Source organism: Pan paniscus, chromosome 5 (genome assembly GCF_029289425.2).
Source record: "Pan paniscus chromosome 5, NHGRI_mPanPan1-v2.0_pri, whole genome shotgun sequence".
In the NCBI taxonomy this organism is placed as follows: Eukaryota; Metazoa; Chordata; class Mammalia; order Primates; family Hominidae; genus Pan; species Pan paniscus.
The window spans coordinates 155,430,293-155,445,829 of record NC_073254.2 but is presented as its reverse complement, the minus strand read 5'-3'; the positions used below and the strand labels follow the sequence as shown (position 1 = coordinate 155,445,829).

The following is a 15,537-nucleotide window of genomic DNA, read 5'->3' as shown; positions in this document are numbered from 1 at the left end:
CATCATGAATAATAATTATAATAATAATATATCTGTAATGGCTGATACTTGGATTATATTTGTAGTACATTGACCATCTCTGGTGACACAGTTGAAGGTGAACAAAAGAAAGAATCTTCAGTTAGATCAGTTTCTTCAGATTCTCATCAAGATGATGAAATAAGCTCAATGGAACAAAGCACAGAAGACAGCATGCAAGATGATACAAAACCTAAACCAAAAAAAACAAAAAAGAAGACTAAAGCAGGTTTGCTATACAAATTAAATGAAAAATTGTGTATGTTGGTAGAAATAACTTGATTCTAGGAATTTTAACCCTTTAAAACTGATGGGTATACTTGAAAATAATTCAATATAGGATATTTGGTACTTGTTCTTGAATTCATCTAGATTAAAGCACACATGTATTTGTAGCTGTAGGTCTCTGATGAGTTTGTATCACTTGAGTCTTCTCTGATTTTTTTTTTTTTTTTTTGAGATGGTGTCTTACTCTGTCTCCCAGGCTGGAATGCAGTGGCACGATCTCGGCTCATTGCAACCTCCACCTCCCAGGTTAAAGCGATTCTCCTGCCTCGGCCTCCTGAGTAGCTGGGATTGCAGATGCATGCCACCATACCCGGCTAATTTTTGTATTGTTAGTAGAGACGGGGTTTCACCATGTTGGCCAAGCTGGTCTCGAACTCATGACCTCAAGTGATCCACCTGCCTCAGCCTCCCAAAATGCTGGGGTTACAGGCATGAGCCACCATGCCTGACCTTCTCTGATTCTTGACATACTTTAAATTCAACTCTAAAATGATACTGACTTTGTAGTTGCTATTGTGGCATAGAGGATTTCTTCTTTAAACCATTGAGTTTACATCCTCTAAATGGTTAGGACTCAGTTGTTGAAAGCTATAAATGGTCAGCAGCCAATAAACATTTCTGATGTTAAGGCTGCATCCTGTCCAACATGGTATCCTCCCAATTCGTCAGCCTAATACCACTTCTCTTTCCTTTCTCAACTTTCTCTTTGCCTTGTTGATTTCTGTCTTCTTCTTTTCTTGTTTGTTTTCTCTTATTTTTCTTTACATGTTCTTTTCTACTCATACATCCTTTTTTAGTCTTTCAGTTTCCATTTGATTGGCCAAAAATTGGGATTAAAATGGGCAATTTTAGATTTTGTGGTACTTATTCATTAGAAGATGTAAGTGATGATGTTTTGTGGTTTCTATAATTAAAATTTTAAAATCTTTTGTTGAAGCATAATGTGTATATAGATATATATAGAAAAGCACTAAGCAGTATACTTGTTTTATGTGTTTCTATATATATAAAGCACTAAGCAGTATACTCATATACGTATTTTTAAAGTTTTTTTCACAAACTGAACATACCTATAAAATCATTACCTAAATTTGGAAACAGAACATCATTAGCACCCAGAAAAATCACCTTCCCGTTAGTTGCCCTATGGGAGTAACCACTACCTGGACATCTAACAGAGTTTATTTTTGCTTATTTTTATACTTTAATATGAATAGAATGATAAATACTATGCTCCTTGTGCCTGACTTTTTTTACTCAATGTTAATTTTGTAAGATTTATACTACTGTTGCTTGCATACAGTTGAGCTTATTCATTCTTAATTCTGTTTTTGTATTATTTAGATATCCATTGTGTGAATATACCACAGTTAATTTGCCTATTTTATTGATGGTCATTTGAGTTGTTTCTAGTTTTAGGCAATTATAAGTAAAGCGGTAATTCACATTGCAGTCACGTATTTGGTAAGCACATGCATACCTTTATCTTGGGCATATTGTTAGGAGTAGAATTGCTGTCATAGATTATGTATATTTTTTGCTTTAATAATTACTTCCAGTTTTCCAAAGTTGGTTTACCAGTTGACACTAGCAGTGTTTGAGAGTTCCAGTCACTCCACATCTTTACCAACATGTAATACTGTTTTTTAACGTTTTAGTCATTCTTAGGAGTGACTAAATTTTCCTCATTCTTCAGGAATGTATAGTGATATTCATTTTGGTTTTAATTTTATTTCCATGGTAACTATTGAAGTTGAGTGTTTTCATGTTTATTAACTACTTAGATTTTGACATTTGTAAATATATTCAAGTTGTCTGCATTTTTTAAAACACAGAATTGTCTTTTTCTAATTGATTTGTAGTGATAGGTTTATATACCTCAATATGAGATTATTCTCAGATATAAATACCTACCCACATTTATATCGCAAATGTCGTCCTACTCTGGTTTGATTATTTCTCTCTCATTGGTGTCTTTTGAAAAACAGAAATTTTTGTATTGTCCAGTTTATCCATTTTTTTCCTTTGATGGTAAGTGCTGTGATTTAAGAAATCTTTCCTAAGTTCTGAAGATATTTTTCTAAAAGTTTTATTCTAAAAGTTTTATTTTAAAAGTTTTACTGTTTCTGTTTTACTTTCACATTTAGATATGCAGTTCATCAGGAATTGGTTTATGTTTATGATAGGAAGCAGTGATCAAGATATCCATGTGAATATATATTATGATTGACCCAGTACCATTTACTGAAGAGAGTGTCTTTTTCCCTCTGTGTTGCAGTGTCACTTTTCCCATAAATAACATGACTGTGTTACGTGTGGATCAGTTTTTGTAGTCTCTATTCTTTTAAATTAGACAGTTTGTACCAACACTACCATGTCTAAATACTGTAGCTTTTTAATAGGTCTTGCTATTTAGTATTATACTCTAGCTTTTTCCTTCTTCATCTGCATTGTCTAGGCTATTCTTTACTTTGCATTTCTGTATGGATTTTAGAAGAGCTTCTCCATTCTCCCTCTTCCTTTTTACCCTCATTCTGTCTTGCAAGCTGTGATTTTGATCTAGACTGGGTGAATCTAAAGAGTCACAGCATAACAACTCTCTAAAGAGACTTGACATTTTTACACAGTATTGATTCTCAGGCTATATGAATTTGGTATGCACTTCCATTTATTTGCATCTTATTTAATATATCCCAGCAATATACATTTCAGCAGAATCTCTCCTTAGATTTATTCCTAGGATTTGATGTTTCTTAATGATATTATAAATGGCATTTAAAAAATTTTTGTTTTGTATTTGTTGCTGGTACATATATGTAGAAATGTATTTAAAATTTTTTAACATTGTATCCATTGATTTGCTAAATTCACTTATTGCAAGAGTTTATTTATTTATTTATTTTTGAGACAGGGTCTTGCCCTGTCACTCAGGCTGGAGTGCAGTGGCGTGATCTCGGCTCACTGCAACTTATACTTCCCAGGTTCAAGCGATCTTCCCACCTCAGTCTTCCAAGTAGCTGGGACTACAGGCATGCACCACCATTCTTGGCTAATTTTTGTAGAGACAAGGTCTCACTACATTTTCCAGGCTAGTCTCAAACTCCTGGGCTCAAGCAGTTCTCCCACCTCAGTCTCCCAGAGTGCTGGGATTACAGGTGTGAGCTATCGCGGCCCACAGAGTTTATTCTTACATTGTTTTGATTTTTCTACATATGCAATCATGTAATACGTTAATAACGATAGTTTTATCGCTTCTTTTTCAGTCCTTATGCCTTATCATTTTGCTTGCCTTGATACAAATCAAGATTTAATTTCTTTATTATCAATCTTTTGTTTTTTTTTTTTTTTTTACTTCTGTCAGCTATTTGATAGACTGTAGTTTTTGAGGGATGTGTCTATTTCATCCAAATTTTGCATTTCTATAGCATCTGAAAGGCTGTCCCATGTTTTCATTCATGGTATTGGCAGTTTGTTTTCTCTCAATTTCTTGATCAGCCTTAGGATTTTAAATTTATGAGTCTTTTCAAAAACCAACCTTTAGCTTTGATTTTCTCTATTGTACATTTATGTACTATTTTAGTGATTTTTTTTCTTGTAACTGTATTTTCCTTCTTTGTACTTATTTGGGTTTGATTTGCTACTTATTTCTAGCTTTAAAATTGGGTTTTATAAGAAAGATTTCAGTCTTATATGCATTTAAGACTAAATTTCCATTTAAGTACTACTTTACCTGCATCTCCAAAATTTTTAATATTGTGTATTTTTATTATTTAACACAAAATATTTTCTAATTTCCATTTTAGTTGATCATTATTTAGAAGTATGTTGCTTAGTTTCAGGCAGCAGATGCTTTTCTAGTTACCTTTTATTGGTTTCTGTCTTCCATTGTTGTCAGATAACATATTATGAATGATTTCAATCCTCTGAGTTTATTGAGGCCTTTTTAATGACCATTTTATGGTCAGATTTGGTAAATATTCCATGCTCATTTGAAAAGGATGCAATTTCTAATGTTGAGTGCAGTGTCCTATGTATGTCAGTTAGGTCAAGTTTAATTGTGCTCAGTTCTTCTTATTAATTTTTTTGGTCTACTTATTCTGTCAGCTGTTGAGAGAGGTATTAACATTTCCATTCCGATTTTCAGTTTATTTTTCTTGTATCTCTTGTCAAGTTATCACTTTTATCATAATGCAGCGCCCTTCTTTATCTCTAATAATTCATAGCCCTAAATACGATGGGAGATCCAGTTTTGCCCTTCAGTGCTTTTCCACTTAGCCATTTAGTCTTCTGTCTCATGCCGCTTCAAAATTTGGCAAATTCTTTGAGCAGGAGACTGGCTATATGTTGGACATCCTTCAGGTATCCATTTTTGTCACTGTAGCCCCCAAGCATGCCAAAATATCCGCTGGTTTCTCTGTCCCTCAGTAGCAACCTTCTGCCAGAAATCACACCTGGATTATCAACCTAGAACTGTGACCAGATTTGGTAGATGACCCCAGATGAAAAGTTGCTCTTGGTCCTCAGTGTAAATTGACCACACCCTCCAGGGCTTCACCTTTGCCTGTTTTGTTTTGGTCCCCTTCCCCTGGCAGATCATGGTCTGCTAGCACCACAAGCCTGGGAGATTTCACTACCTCTCTAGCTTCTCTATAGCATCAGAATTCAGTTTTGTGAGAAAAATTGGTCATGTGTTTGAGGCTTCTCAAATCTCCAGTTTTATCATTTTAGTCCTGTGGAATCACTAAAAGTTTTGCTTATTTCTCATTCTCCTGGCAGTGACTTTCTGCCTAAGCCAAACTCTGATCTTCAGCTCACACCCTGAATCAGCAAATGTCCCCAGAGACAAAAACAGCTGCCAGTCCATCAGCTGACCTCTGACTGATTCTCCCTTTCTGGAATTTTAATCTGTCTACTATACCTTCTTTCTGTATTTTTCTGATGCCTTTAAAATTTAAAATAAGATATTTGTAAATTATTTGGCTCTTTCCAGTTGTTACCCAAAGTGTTTACCTGCTGCATCCTACTGCATCCTACCCAGAATTAGAAATTCTAGTTGTCATATATATTCTACTTAGAAAATACCTGGATAAAGTTACTTTTCTGACTTTGACTCTCTTTTTTTTCTTTTTGTGTTTCTCCTACTTATTAGGAAAAAGATAAACAAGGATTTTTCACCTTATTTGTAATGTATTAGCAAATGTAGTATTTTACTTTCACACTATGGTTTGCGTTGTCTGGCTTTTTCTTTCTTTCCCCTTGAAGTTCCTTTGAACACAGTGAAATCATCATAGATCTTAAAGATTAGGTTATATGTAAATACTACTATGGGAACAACTAATTATAACATTGATTTTTTTTTCCATGCGTGTAGTTGCAGATAATAACGAAGATGTTGATGGTGATGGTGTTCATGAAATAACAAGCCGAGATAGCCCGGTTTATCCCAAATGTTTGCTTGATGATGACCTTGTCTTGGGAGTTTACATTCACCGAACTGATAGACTTAAGTCAGATTTTATGATTTCTCACCCAATGGTAAAAATTCATGTGGTTGATGAGCATACTGGTCAATATGTCAAGAAAGATGATAGGTAATTTTTTTTAATTGCACAACTAATTCTTGAAACTGAAACTAGTAGAAGTCTTTTTTCTGCCATTGGTAGTTGAAAGTCAGTGGGAATAGAGTTATGGATTTGTATTAGAGAATGGTCTACTAGTTGTAGGTGTTCATCAGTCATTAACATTGATCAGAATGTTGTAGAAGAAATGGAGAACATCTAATTCAGTAATTACTTTTTTTCCGAGATGGAGTCTCGCTTTGTCGCCCAGGCTGGAATGCAGTGCTCAATCTCGGCCCACTGCAACCTCTGCCTCCCGGGTTCAAGTGATTCTACTGCCTCAGCCTCCCAAGTAGCTGGGATTACAGGCACTCGCCACCACTCCTGGCTAATTTTTGTATTTTTAGTGGAGGCGGGGTTTGGCCAGGCTGATCTCGAACTCCTGACCTCAGGCGATCTACCTGCCTCAGCCTCCCAAAGTGCTGGGATTACAGGCATGACCCACCGTGCCTGGCTCAGTAATTACTTTTAAGTGGAAGGGAATAATTCATTTTAAGTGGTAGAGAGCTTCTGCCAGCTTAGTAGACATAATTTATGACATAAAGTTGCATTGTAAATATTTTATATTGCATTGTAAATGCTTTAATTGTCTAACCTCATATTTTTCTTTTGAAAGTAATGTTATCTGGGCTTCAGGTAAGGTAAATGAATCTTGAATGTTTTTTCTAAGAGTACTTCTATAGCTAATGCATGTTTGAAATCCCAAATGAAAAGTACAATGAAATACACATTTATACTAGAATTTTTTTAAAAATTGTTTGGAAAACCAGTGGGGAATGGAAACAGGAAGATTGTCCAAGAAAAGCCCATTCACCTATTCATTTGCGTTAGGGCACACAAAGAAAATATGACAACTCAAAGGGTTTACAGTCTTGTGCCTTTTTTATGTAAAATCAATTTTATGTCTTTTTTTTTTTTTTTTGAGACAATATCTCACTGCATCTCACTGGCTGGAGTGCAGTGGTGCAATCACAGCTTACTACAGCCTCAACCTCCCTGGGCTCAGGTGATCCTCCCACCTCAGACTCCCACGTAGCTGGGACTGCAGACATGTGCCACCATGCCCAGCTAACTTTTTTTCTATTTTTTTTAGAAACGAGGTTTCATCATGTTACCCAGGCTGGTCCCAAACTCCTGAGCTCAAGCAGTCCACCTGCCTCAGCCTCCCAAAGTGCTAGGGTTACAGGCTTGAGCCGCTGTGCCTGGCAATGTCTATTTTATTATAAACTCTTATAAAATTCTGAAGGAGTTAGTTTATCCCAGCTTTATATGGCAAAGGTATAATCATACTTCTCACTTTATATTTCTATAATAAAATAATCATGTGAAACCGATTGACAGTAGACAAATGTAAGATGGACTGTTACTTTTAAGTCTTATAAAATTTGTAAGTTTCTAGATGGACACTCAGAATAATTTTTCCTTTTGTATTATTATGACTATTCATTATTTCTGGTTGCCTCACCTTGTACACTATATATTTTTTTCTCACCTCAAAATTATGAAAATTGTGTTAATGGAAGTATCTCTTTTTGTACAGTGAACGGCCTGTTTCATCTTACTATGAAAAAGAGAATGTGGATTATATTCTTCCTATTATGACCCAGCCATATGATTTTAAACAGTTAAAATCAAGACTTCCAGAGTGGGAAGAACAAATTGTATTTAATGAAAATTTTCCCTATTTGCTTCGAGGCTCTGATGAGAGTCCTAAAGTCATCCTGTTCTTTGAGGTATGAATTGAATGGACCAATTCAAATTAAATGATAGTTAATATTTAATAGCACAAATGTAAGCTATTATTTTTAGTAGTCCAGTAAGGCAAAAAAAAAAGTTGCGTGAGAATTTAATCTCTAGGATTTAGTTTTCCAATGCTGTGGAATACAAGTGAGACGCCCTTTTATAAACAGTGATAGCATATTTGCTGAGTATTTACTATTTAACCATTTGGCCTACTTTGTATCATTTAATAATTACAACAGCCCTGTGACTGTTAACTGTAGTGAAGTGATGAATCCACTCGATATGAATGCATTTCTGCATTTTAAACCCATTTCACAAAGCATAAACTCATTTAACCATGTCAGACACCCTAAGAATATGTGTACCACCTGGATAAATAAAGATAAATGTACACAGATCAGTTAATTAATGCAATTTAATATGTAACCAAAAATGATGTAGAACTTATATGTGAAGGGTTAGTGGCGGGTCAGTGGAGTCAGGGAAAGCTTTATGGAATACATGGCTTTTGAGCTGACTAGTTGTTATTATATAATTTTCTTACTGAAAATGATAACAAGGTTTGGAATAAAAGTGATTTCCCCAAAGTTACTCGAATTTTAAGTTTTAAAAAAATGCGTTTGCAGATAGTTTGAACCTAGAATACCACATTTCTTTACTCTATCATGTGTTCTGTCTCCATAAGCAAAGGAAAATAGAGAAAGCCCCCTTCCAGTGTAAGCTAGATGGAGAAGTTTAGCATGGGAACAGCAGGGGACTTGGCATAACCAGTGCCGAAGATTCATTTTGTAGAATTACTTGTTTTTATGATCCTTGACTTTCAGGTTGTCTGTTTGTATTTATGATACAAATATTCCAATATTTACATTTGTGATTATGTTGTGTGTGATTTACATAAAGCTGTTATTGTTGAAAAATTGATATAATTTGTATCTTAAGGAATTTTTTGTCTTCAAACTTTGTCATTTGTTATAATTTTCTTCTGTATTCATTTTAGTATTAAGAGATGAAGAAGGATAGATTGTTGTATTATAAACGCTTTTGGTTGCTTCTTAAGTTTTAATGTAATATGTTATTGCCTATGCAACTGCTTTTTGATCTCAGTTTTTTAAGTGTTGAGGACAACTTGATAATGTCTCACAGTCTTTAAAACCATTATTTTACTCTTAGGTATTTATCTTAAGGAAAAAAATGACAAGTCCGTGAAGATGTGTGTGCAAGGATATTTATTTCAGCACTGTTTATAATAGCAAAAATTTTAGGGAGATAAAATAACCTACATTTAGATCAGTAAGAGATTTGGTTAAATAAGTTATAATTTTTGTTAAATTTATGGTATTTGTGACAGAATAGTAGGCAGTCATTAACATTACGGTATTCATGTGTATGTATTGACATGAAGAGATATTCACTACATACTATATGAAAATAATTTGTGAAATAGCATTATTAGATTTGTAGTTCCACACATATGTTTAGGAATGCACAGAAAAAGATTTGGCCTGCAAACTAGATGTTAATGGTGACCATCTATGGGTCTGGATTACAAGTTGTTTTTACTTTGGATCTGTATATTTTTTATATTATGTTTTCACTGAGCATGTATTATATCTGTAAAAAAGATTTAGGTATCCAAAAAGCACAGATGATTGGAGTCTGTATCATTTCTTAAGCAGTCTTCTTTCTATAAAGATCTCATTTTCGCAGCTGAGCTTTTAATAAGCACCAGTAAGTTTGAAGTGATAGCCTTTGATAAATATCTAGAATATGATCTCTGTGGCAGGTTGGTTGCAAATCCATGAGCTTTAATGTCCAGACAGGATAGAGGAATGGAAGAAATCCTCTTGAGAAGCCTAATTATAACATACATCCAAAGAGAAAAACCCCAACTTCAGGAAGGTGATCCAAGACAAAGACCCAGAAATAGGGTTGTGAGTTTTTTAAACAAACAATCCTTTAAAGTCTGCTGTGATACATAAAAAACAATGAAAGCTTAAGAATTCTATGCCTATTATATTTGTACCTAGGTTATATTTGAGGTGATTAACACTTTGCTTTGGATTTGAAATAAATCATAGTATTTATTAATGAAAGATAAAATAGTCAGAAAATGGACCCTCCCTAACTGAATGAGTTAACTTTAAGGTGAATGAAATGAGATAAAAATGTTTTTATTCCCTGTAAAGGTTAATGTTTTTAAGTACTATACAAATGATTTTTTAAAGTTTTAATAATGTACCATTAGAAAATATTAAATTTTAGGTAGCTTAGTCTTCTGTGAATTTATTTGCAGATTCTTGATTTCTTAAGCATGGATGAAATTAAGAATAATTCTGAGGTTCAAAACCAAGAATGTGGCTTTCGGAAAATTGCCTGGGCATTTCTTAAGGTATGTTTTTCATCCATTTTAAACACTTTAAAACTAGTCTTGTCAGCCCCCCGCCCGGCCAGCCGCCCCGTCCGGGAGGGAGGTGGGGGGGTCAGCCCCCCGCCCGGCCAGCCGCCCCGTCCGGGAGGTGGGGGGGTCAGCCCCCCGCCCGGCCAGCCGCCCCGTCCGGGAGGGAGGTGGGGGGGTCAGCCCCCCGCCCGGCCAGCCGCCCCGTCCGGGAGGGAGGTGGGGGGGGTCAGCCCCCCGCCCGGCCAGCCGCCCCGTCCGGGAGGTGAGGGGCGCTTCTGCCCGGCCGCCCCTACTGGGAAGTGAGGAGCTCCTCTGCCCGGCCACCACCCCATCTGGGAGGTGTACTCAACAGCTCATTGAGAACGGGCCATGAAGACAATGGCGGTTTTGTGGAATAGAAAGGGGGGAAAGGTGGGGAAAAGATTGAGAAATCGGATGGTTGCCGTGTCTGTGTAGAAAGAGGTAGACATGGGAGACTTTTCATTTTGTTCTGTACTAAGAAAAATTCTTCTGCCTTGGGATCCTGTTGATCTGTGACCTTACCCCCAACCCTGTGCTCTTTGAAACATGTCCTGTATCCACTCAGGGTTGAATGGATTAAGGGCGGTACAAGATGTGCTTTGTTAAACAGATGCTTGAAGGCAGCATGTTCGTTAAGAGTCATCACCACTCCCTAATCTCAAGTACCCAGGGACACAAACACTGCGGAAGGCCGCAGGGTCCTCTGCCTAGGAAAACCAGAGAACTTTGTTCACTTGTTTATCTGCTGACCTTCCCTCCACTATTGTCCTGTGACCCTGCCAAATCCCCCTCTGCGAGAAACACCCAAGAATGATCAATAAAAAAGAAAAAAAAAAAAAAAAAAACTAGTCTTCAAATTTAGTTGGCTGCTTTCTCCCAAATCAGTTTGGTCTCATATAAGGAATTAGAATCTAAGGTAATGTTGTAGGGATGAAGAGTTACTAATTCAAGCTCAGGTTGTGCTCATTCAGATTCTTAAATATTTATTGATGGCCCAGTATGTGCCAGTTACACTATTTGGTTCTGAGGATGTAGCATTAAAAAAGACAAACAGCCATGCCATTATTTATTCAGTTCAACAAATATTAAGACTTTTCTATGTGCCAGCTACTGTTGTCAGTGGACAAAGATGACAAATTCCTTGAACTCCTGGACTTCATATTCCAGCAACACAAACATAAAACAATTGATTTCACAATTTATCATTTAATTATAAATTTTTATAAATATCGTAAAGAGGTATGGGATGGATGATGAACTGTGGGGTCAGGGAAAACATTCCTGAGGAAGAGACACGTTGCCACCGGTGGGGAAGAAATGGTCCATGGTAGAGGGTACAATATATGCAAAAACCCTGATATTTGAAGGAGCAGGGTTAATTCAGAAAATCAAAAGAAGGCCACCAAGATTGGAGGACAGAGACTAAGGGGAGAAGAATGGTGCATGAAGAGGTTGCTAAGGTCAATGGGATGTTAATTATGATGAGGTCTTCTCAGTCATTATAGCAAGAGGAAGCCATTATAGAATTTAAAGAGCAATGGGAAGCCACTATGGGATTTTAAACAAAAGAATAAAATAATCTGATTTGTGTTTTAGAAAGATATATACTCTGTTATGTGGAGAACAGATTCTAGAGGGAGCAAATGTAGATACTTGAAAATCACATTAGGAAATTCTTAGCAGTAGTCTAGGTAAAAAATGTCTTTGTACATTTGTCTTTGACTAGGTGTCTCTGACTAGGATGTCTTTGACGAGATGTTTCAGCAAAGATGAAAGATTGATGTTTAAAAAAGGATATTTTAATTTTGTAATTATCTTTTCCTTCAAACATCAATTTAAATTATGAAAACTCTTGAGTAATTATTTTGTACCATCTTATAAAAACATTTTCATTTGTGAATCCATTCATTCAACAAATATGATCTATAAAATGTGAGACAGTCTGCTAAATTCAGTACATTCATAGATAAATTAGATATTGTATATAGCTGCCCTCCAATTTAATTTCTGTACAGACCTGTTACCTACATTATTATGTGCTATAGAACAGATGCTGTGAAAATCCAGTTGAGACATTTAATCCATATTGGAGGTTAGAGAGAGATTTTAGAAGTTTTATAGTCAAAGGGCTGAACAGCCACCAGGTTGGCTATGGTGAGTAAGTAATTTGAGAGTGGCCTTAGCAATCACCTGGTCCAGTGTGCTATCGATGATCACCCTTTTATAAATCTGTTATGCCTTTTTCCATACCACCTTCCATACTGATTTAGAGCAAAGAAAAAAAGCCATTAAAAAAAAAAAGCAAAAAACTCACTTTCACATAGTAAACAGTGCCATCGTGTGGTTTTATTAGAAACTGCATTTCTTTTATGCCAAGATTTGTGCAGACCTGCAGAATTTACTGTAAGTTGCACTTAGGAAGCAGTAACATACTTCAGGGCATTTCTACCTCTAAGTACTATATGGATTTTTATTTATTTATTCATCTTATGCCATTGGCAAAAATGGCAGTCAAGAATTCTTATCCCATCCCCACCCCCCAGAAAGAGTAAGGTATCCTATGTGCTTCACGTCTTCTAACACTTACCTGTCTTCTTCATTAGACTGTAAGCTTTTTAGAGTCACCAATGACTTCTTTTGGGTAAATATGTTGAACATTTTTAGTCCTTTTTTTACTAGATCTTTTTGCATTTAATATGTCACTCTCTTGAAACTCCATGCTATAATATCACCAGCTCCCAGCATATTAATGTCACATAGAAAGTGTTTGGTGAATATATATTGAGGGAATTAATCATTGATGATAGAAAGAGTGGCAAGGATAAAATTCATCTTCAAGAAAGTGGCATGACGGATGCAGTAGCTGACTCCTGTAATCCCAGCACGCTGGGAGGTGAGGTGGGCCGATCACTTGAGGTCAGGAGTTTGAGACCAACCTGGCCAATATGGTGAAACCCTGTCTCTACTAAAAATACAAAAATTTGCCAGATGTGGTGGTGTGCACCTGTAATCCCAGCTACTCGGGAGGCTGAGCGGGGAGGATTGCTTGGACACAGGGAATGGAAGTTGTAGTGACCCGTGATTGCACCACTGCACTCCAGCCTGGGTGACAGAGTGAGACTCCATTTCAAAACAAAAAAAAAAAAAAGAGAAGTGGCATGAAGACAATTAAAATTTAAATCTTTTATTACCTATCCTGTTGGTACGAGGGATGTCTTGGATAATTGTTAAGTTATTACAGTAATTCAAATGAGACTTTATCCTAATTCTCAGCTATGCCTCAGATTCTCAGGTACTTTCAGTTCTTTTAGTACATATATGTGGCTATTCTTTTAAACTAAAAAGTAATAAAGCCTTATTTATCTGAGCTCTACATTATATAATTTATAACCATAATGGCAGGGTCTTGGCTGAATCTTAGTTGTTAACTCATGCTAAGCAACATATTAATGTAAACTAAATTGCCTGTTTAAATTAATCTATGGAAAGTATGATTTAGAAGCTGGGGAATATCTTTTTAAAATCACCGTGATAAGCTTTGGGGAGCTGTAGGAGAGTTTATGAAGGGAGTCTCGAGTGCTTATGATTTAATGACTGAACATATCTATTACTCAATTTGGAATGGTTCTTTACCCCTGTGTGTCATTTGACACTAATCACAATGTCACCCGCTCAGCTTATAACCTCCATTGTCTTTACATTCTTTCCTAAAGGGGTAGGGGAAAAGATGGGCTATATTTTGCCATCTCTTTTTCCTTGTTGATGCATCATTCCTGAACTTATCATTGCTGAACAACGTTCTGAATTTTGCCTCTGCCACTAAAGCTTCTTCAACCAAATCACTAGTGATTTCTGTTTGCTAAATATATTGAACATTTTTTAGTTATTTTGTCACATCTATGCATTTAACATATCACACTCTTGAAACTCTGTTACCTTGGTTTTCTTGACACCATCCTCTCCTAATTTTTCTTATACCATTCTTTTAGTTTCCTTCATGGTCTTCTACCTACCTCCTTAATATCAGTCTTCCTCATGGTTTCATCTTTAACCCACTTTTCTTGGAACCACTTTTCTCACCTGTGCTTCAGATTTGTAAATTCAGTCACCTGCTGGATATTTCAGCTTGGATGACTTATAGATATGTCAGATTCCTCCAAACTGAGTATCCGTGCTACTCTCTCTGCCACTTCAATTGGTGTTACCACCATCTGTCCACTCTCCCAGATTTACAAACTTAGAGTTACACTGTTTTGGTAGCTACAAGTCACATGGCTGTTTGAATTCAAATTAAATATAATTAAAAATTTACTTTCACATTTGTGCTAGCCATACTTCAAGTGCAGGGTAGCCACATGTGGATTCCGTATTGGTTAGCACAAATTGGTTAGAGTATTCCCATCATTATAGAAAGCTCTCTTGGACAATACTATCTTAGAGCCTTTCTTGCCTCTTTGTTTTTTTATTTTTACTTTCCAAGTTACGTAAGTCTACAAGTAACAGTTGTTAAATGTGTTCCCTGCACTCAGTGCCTATTCTTCTAATTTAAGATATTAAGTTACATGAGTCTACAAGTAACAGTTGTTAAATACCTTCCGGGCACTCAGTGCTTATTCTTCTAATTTAAGATACTTCATGTTTTGTGTGAACTGTTGCAAAGGGTTCAAACTATCTTTCTGCTCCTAATTTGTAGAGGACATAAAGGTTAGAAAGACGTTTCATTTCCTATTTTGAGTCATGGTCTAATGAAAGAGAACGTATTCTGAGTTGGTAAGATTTTTATGTTTCTCATAAAAATCTCCATTTAGGGCCAGTCGTGGTGGCTCACACCTGTAATCCCAACACTTTGGGAGGCCGAGGTGGGCAGATCACCTGAGGCCAGGAGTTCAAGACCAGCCTGACCAACATGGCAAAACCTCTGACTATACTAAAAACACAAAAATCAACCAGGTGTGGTGGCATGCACCTGTAATCCTAGCTACTCGGGAGGCTGAGGCACAAGAATCACTTGAACCCAGAGGAGGTGGAAATTGCAGTGAGCCAAGATTTTGCCACTGCACTCCGGCCTGGATAACAGAGCGAGATTCTGCCCAAAAAAAGAGACAAAAACCTCCATTTAGTTAGCTTAAATATAAGTTTTGTTTAATAGGGTTTTAAAAATAGACCTTTGAAAGAAGATATACTAAAATACTGAAAAAAATGTAACGAATGGCTTGAATGAGTTTAATTATCTTGAAATGATTTTAACTTTTTAAAAATTTAAAACATAAAATTTTAACCATTAAAAATACTGATATTAAACAAATGGAAGATTTGTGTCTTGTGTAAATATACAGTTTAGTCTTTATCATAATTATTTCAAACGTGTATTGATCACTTCCTTTGTTCAGCGTGAAATCTGGCACAGTAATGTAAATGCTGTACCGACAGTCTGAAATTGTTGTACACGTG

General features: G+C 36.1%; 1 protein-coding gene across 15 annotated transcripts in view; it reads left to right on the top strand.

Moving 5' to 3' along the window:
* AHI1 (Abelson helper integration site 1) overlaps nucleotides 1-15,537 on the top strand; it is a 222,774-nt gene that overhangs the window by 38,252 nt on the left and 168,985 nt on the right. For 14 of the 15 annotated variants that reach the window (XR_008625786.2, XR_004672188.3, XM_034962898.3 and 11 more), the window contains 4 exons: nucleotides 66-247; nucleotides 5,678-5,897; nucleotides 7,465-7,657; nucleotides 9,961-10,056. Coding sequence is in view for 13 of the 15 variants with exons in the window: in XM_034962898.3 (XP_034818789.3) it covers nucleotides 66-247; nucleotides 5,678-5,897; nucleotides 7,465-7,657; nucleotides 9,961-10,056 (691 nt within the window). In the remaining 2 variants the exon portion in view is untranslated. The remainder of the gene's footprint in view (nucleotides 1-65; nucleotides 248-5,677; nucleotides 5,898-7,464; nucleotides 7,658-9,960; nucleotides 10,057-15,537) is intronic. The other variant, XM_055114146.2, reaches the window with a different exon arrangement.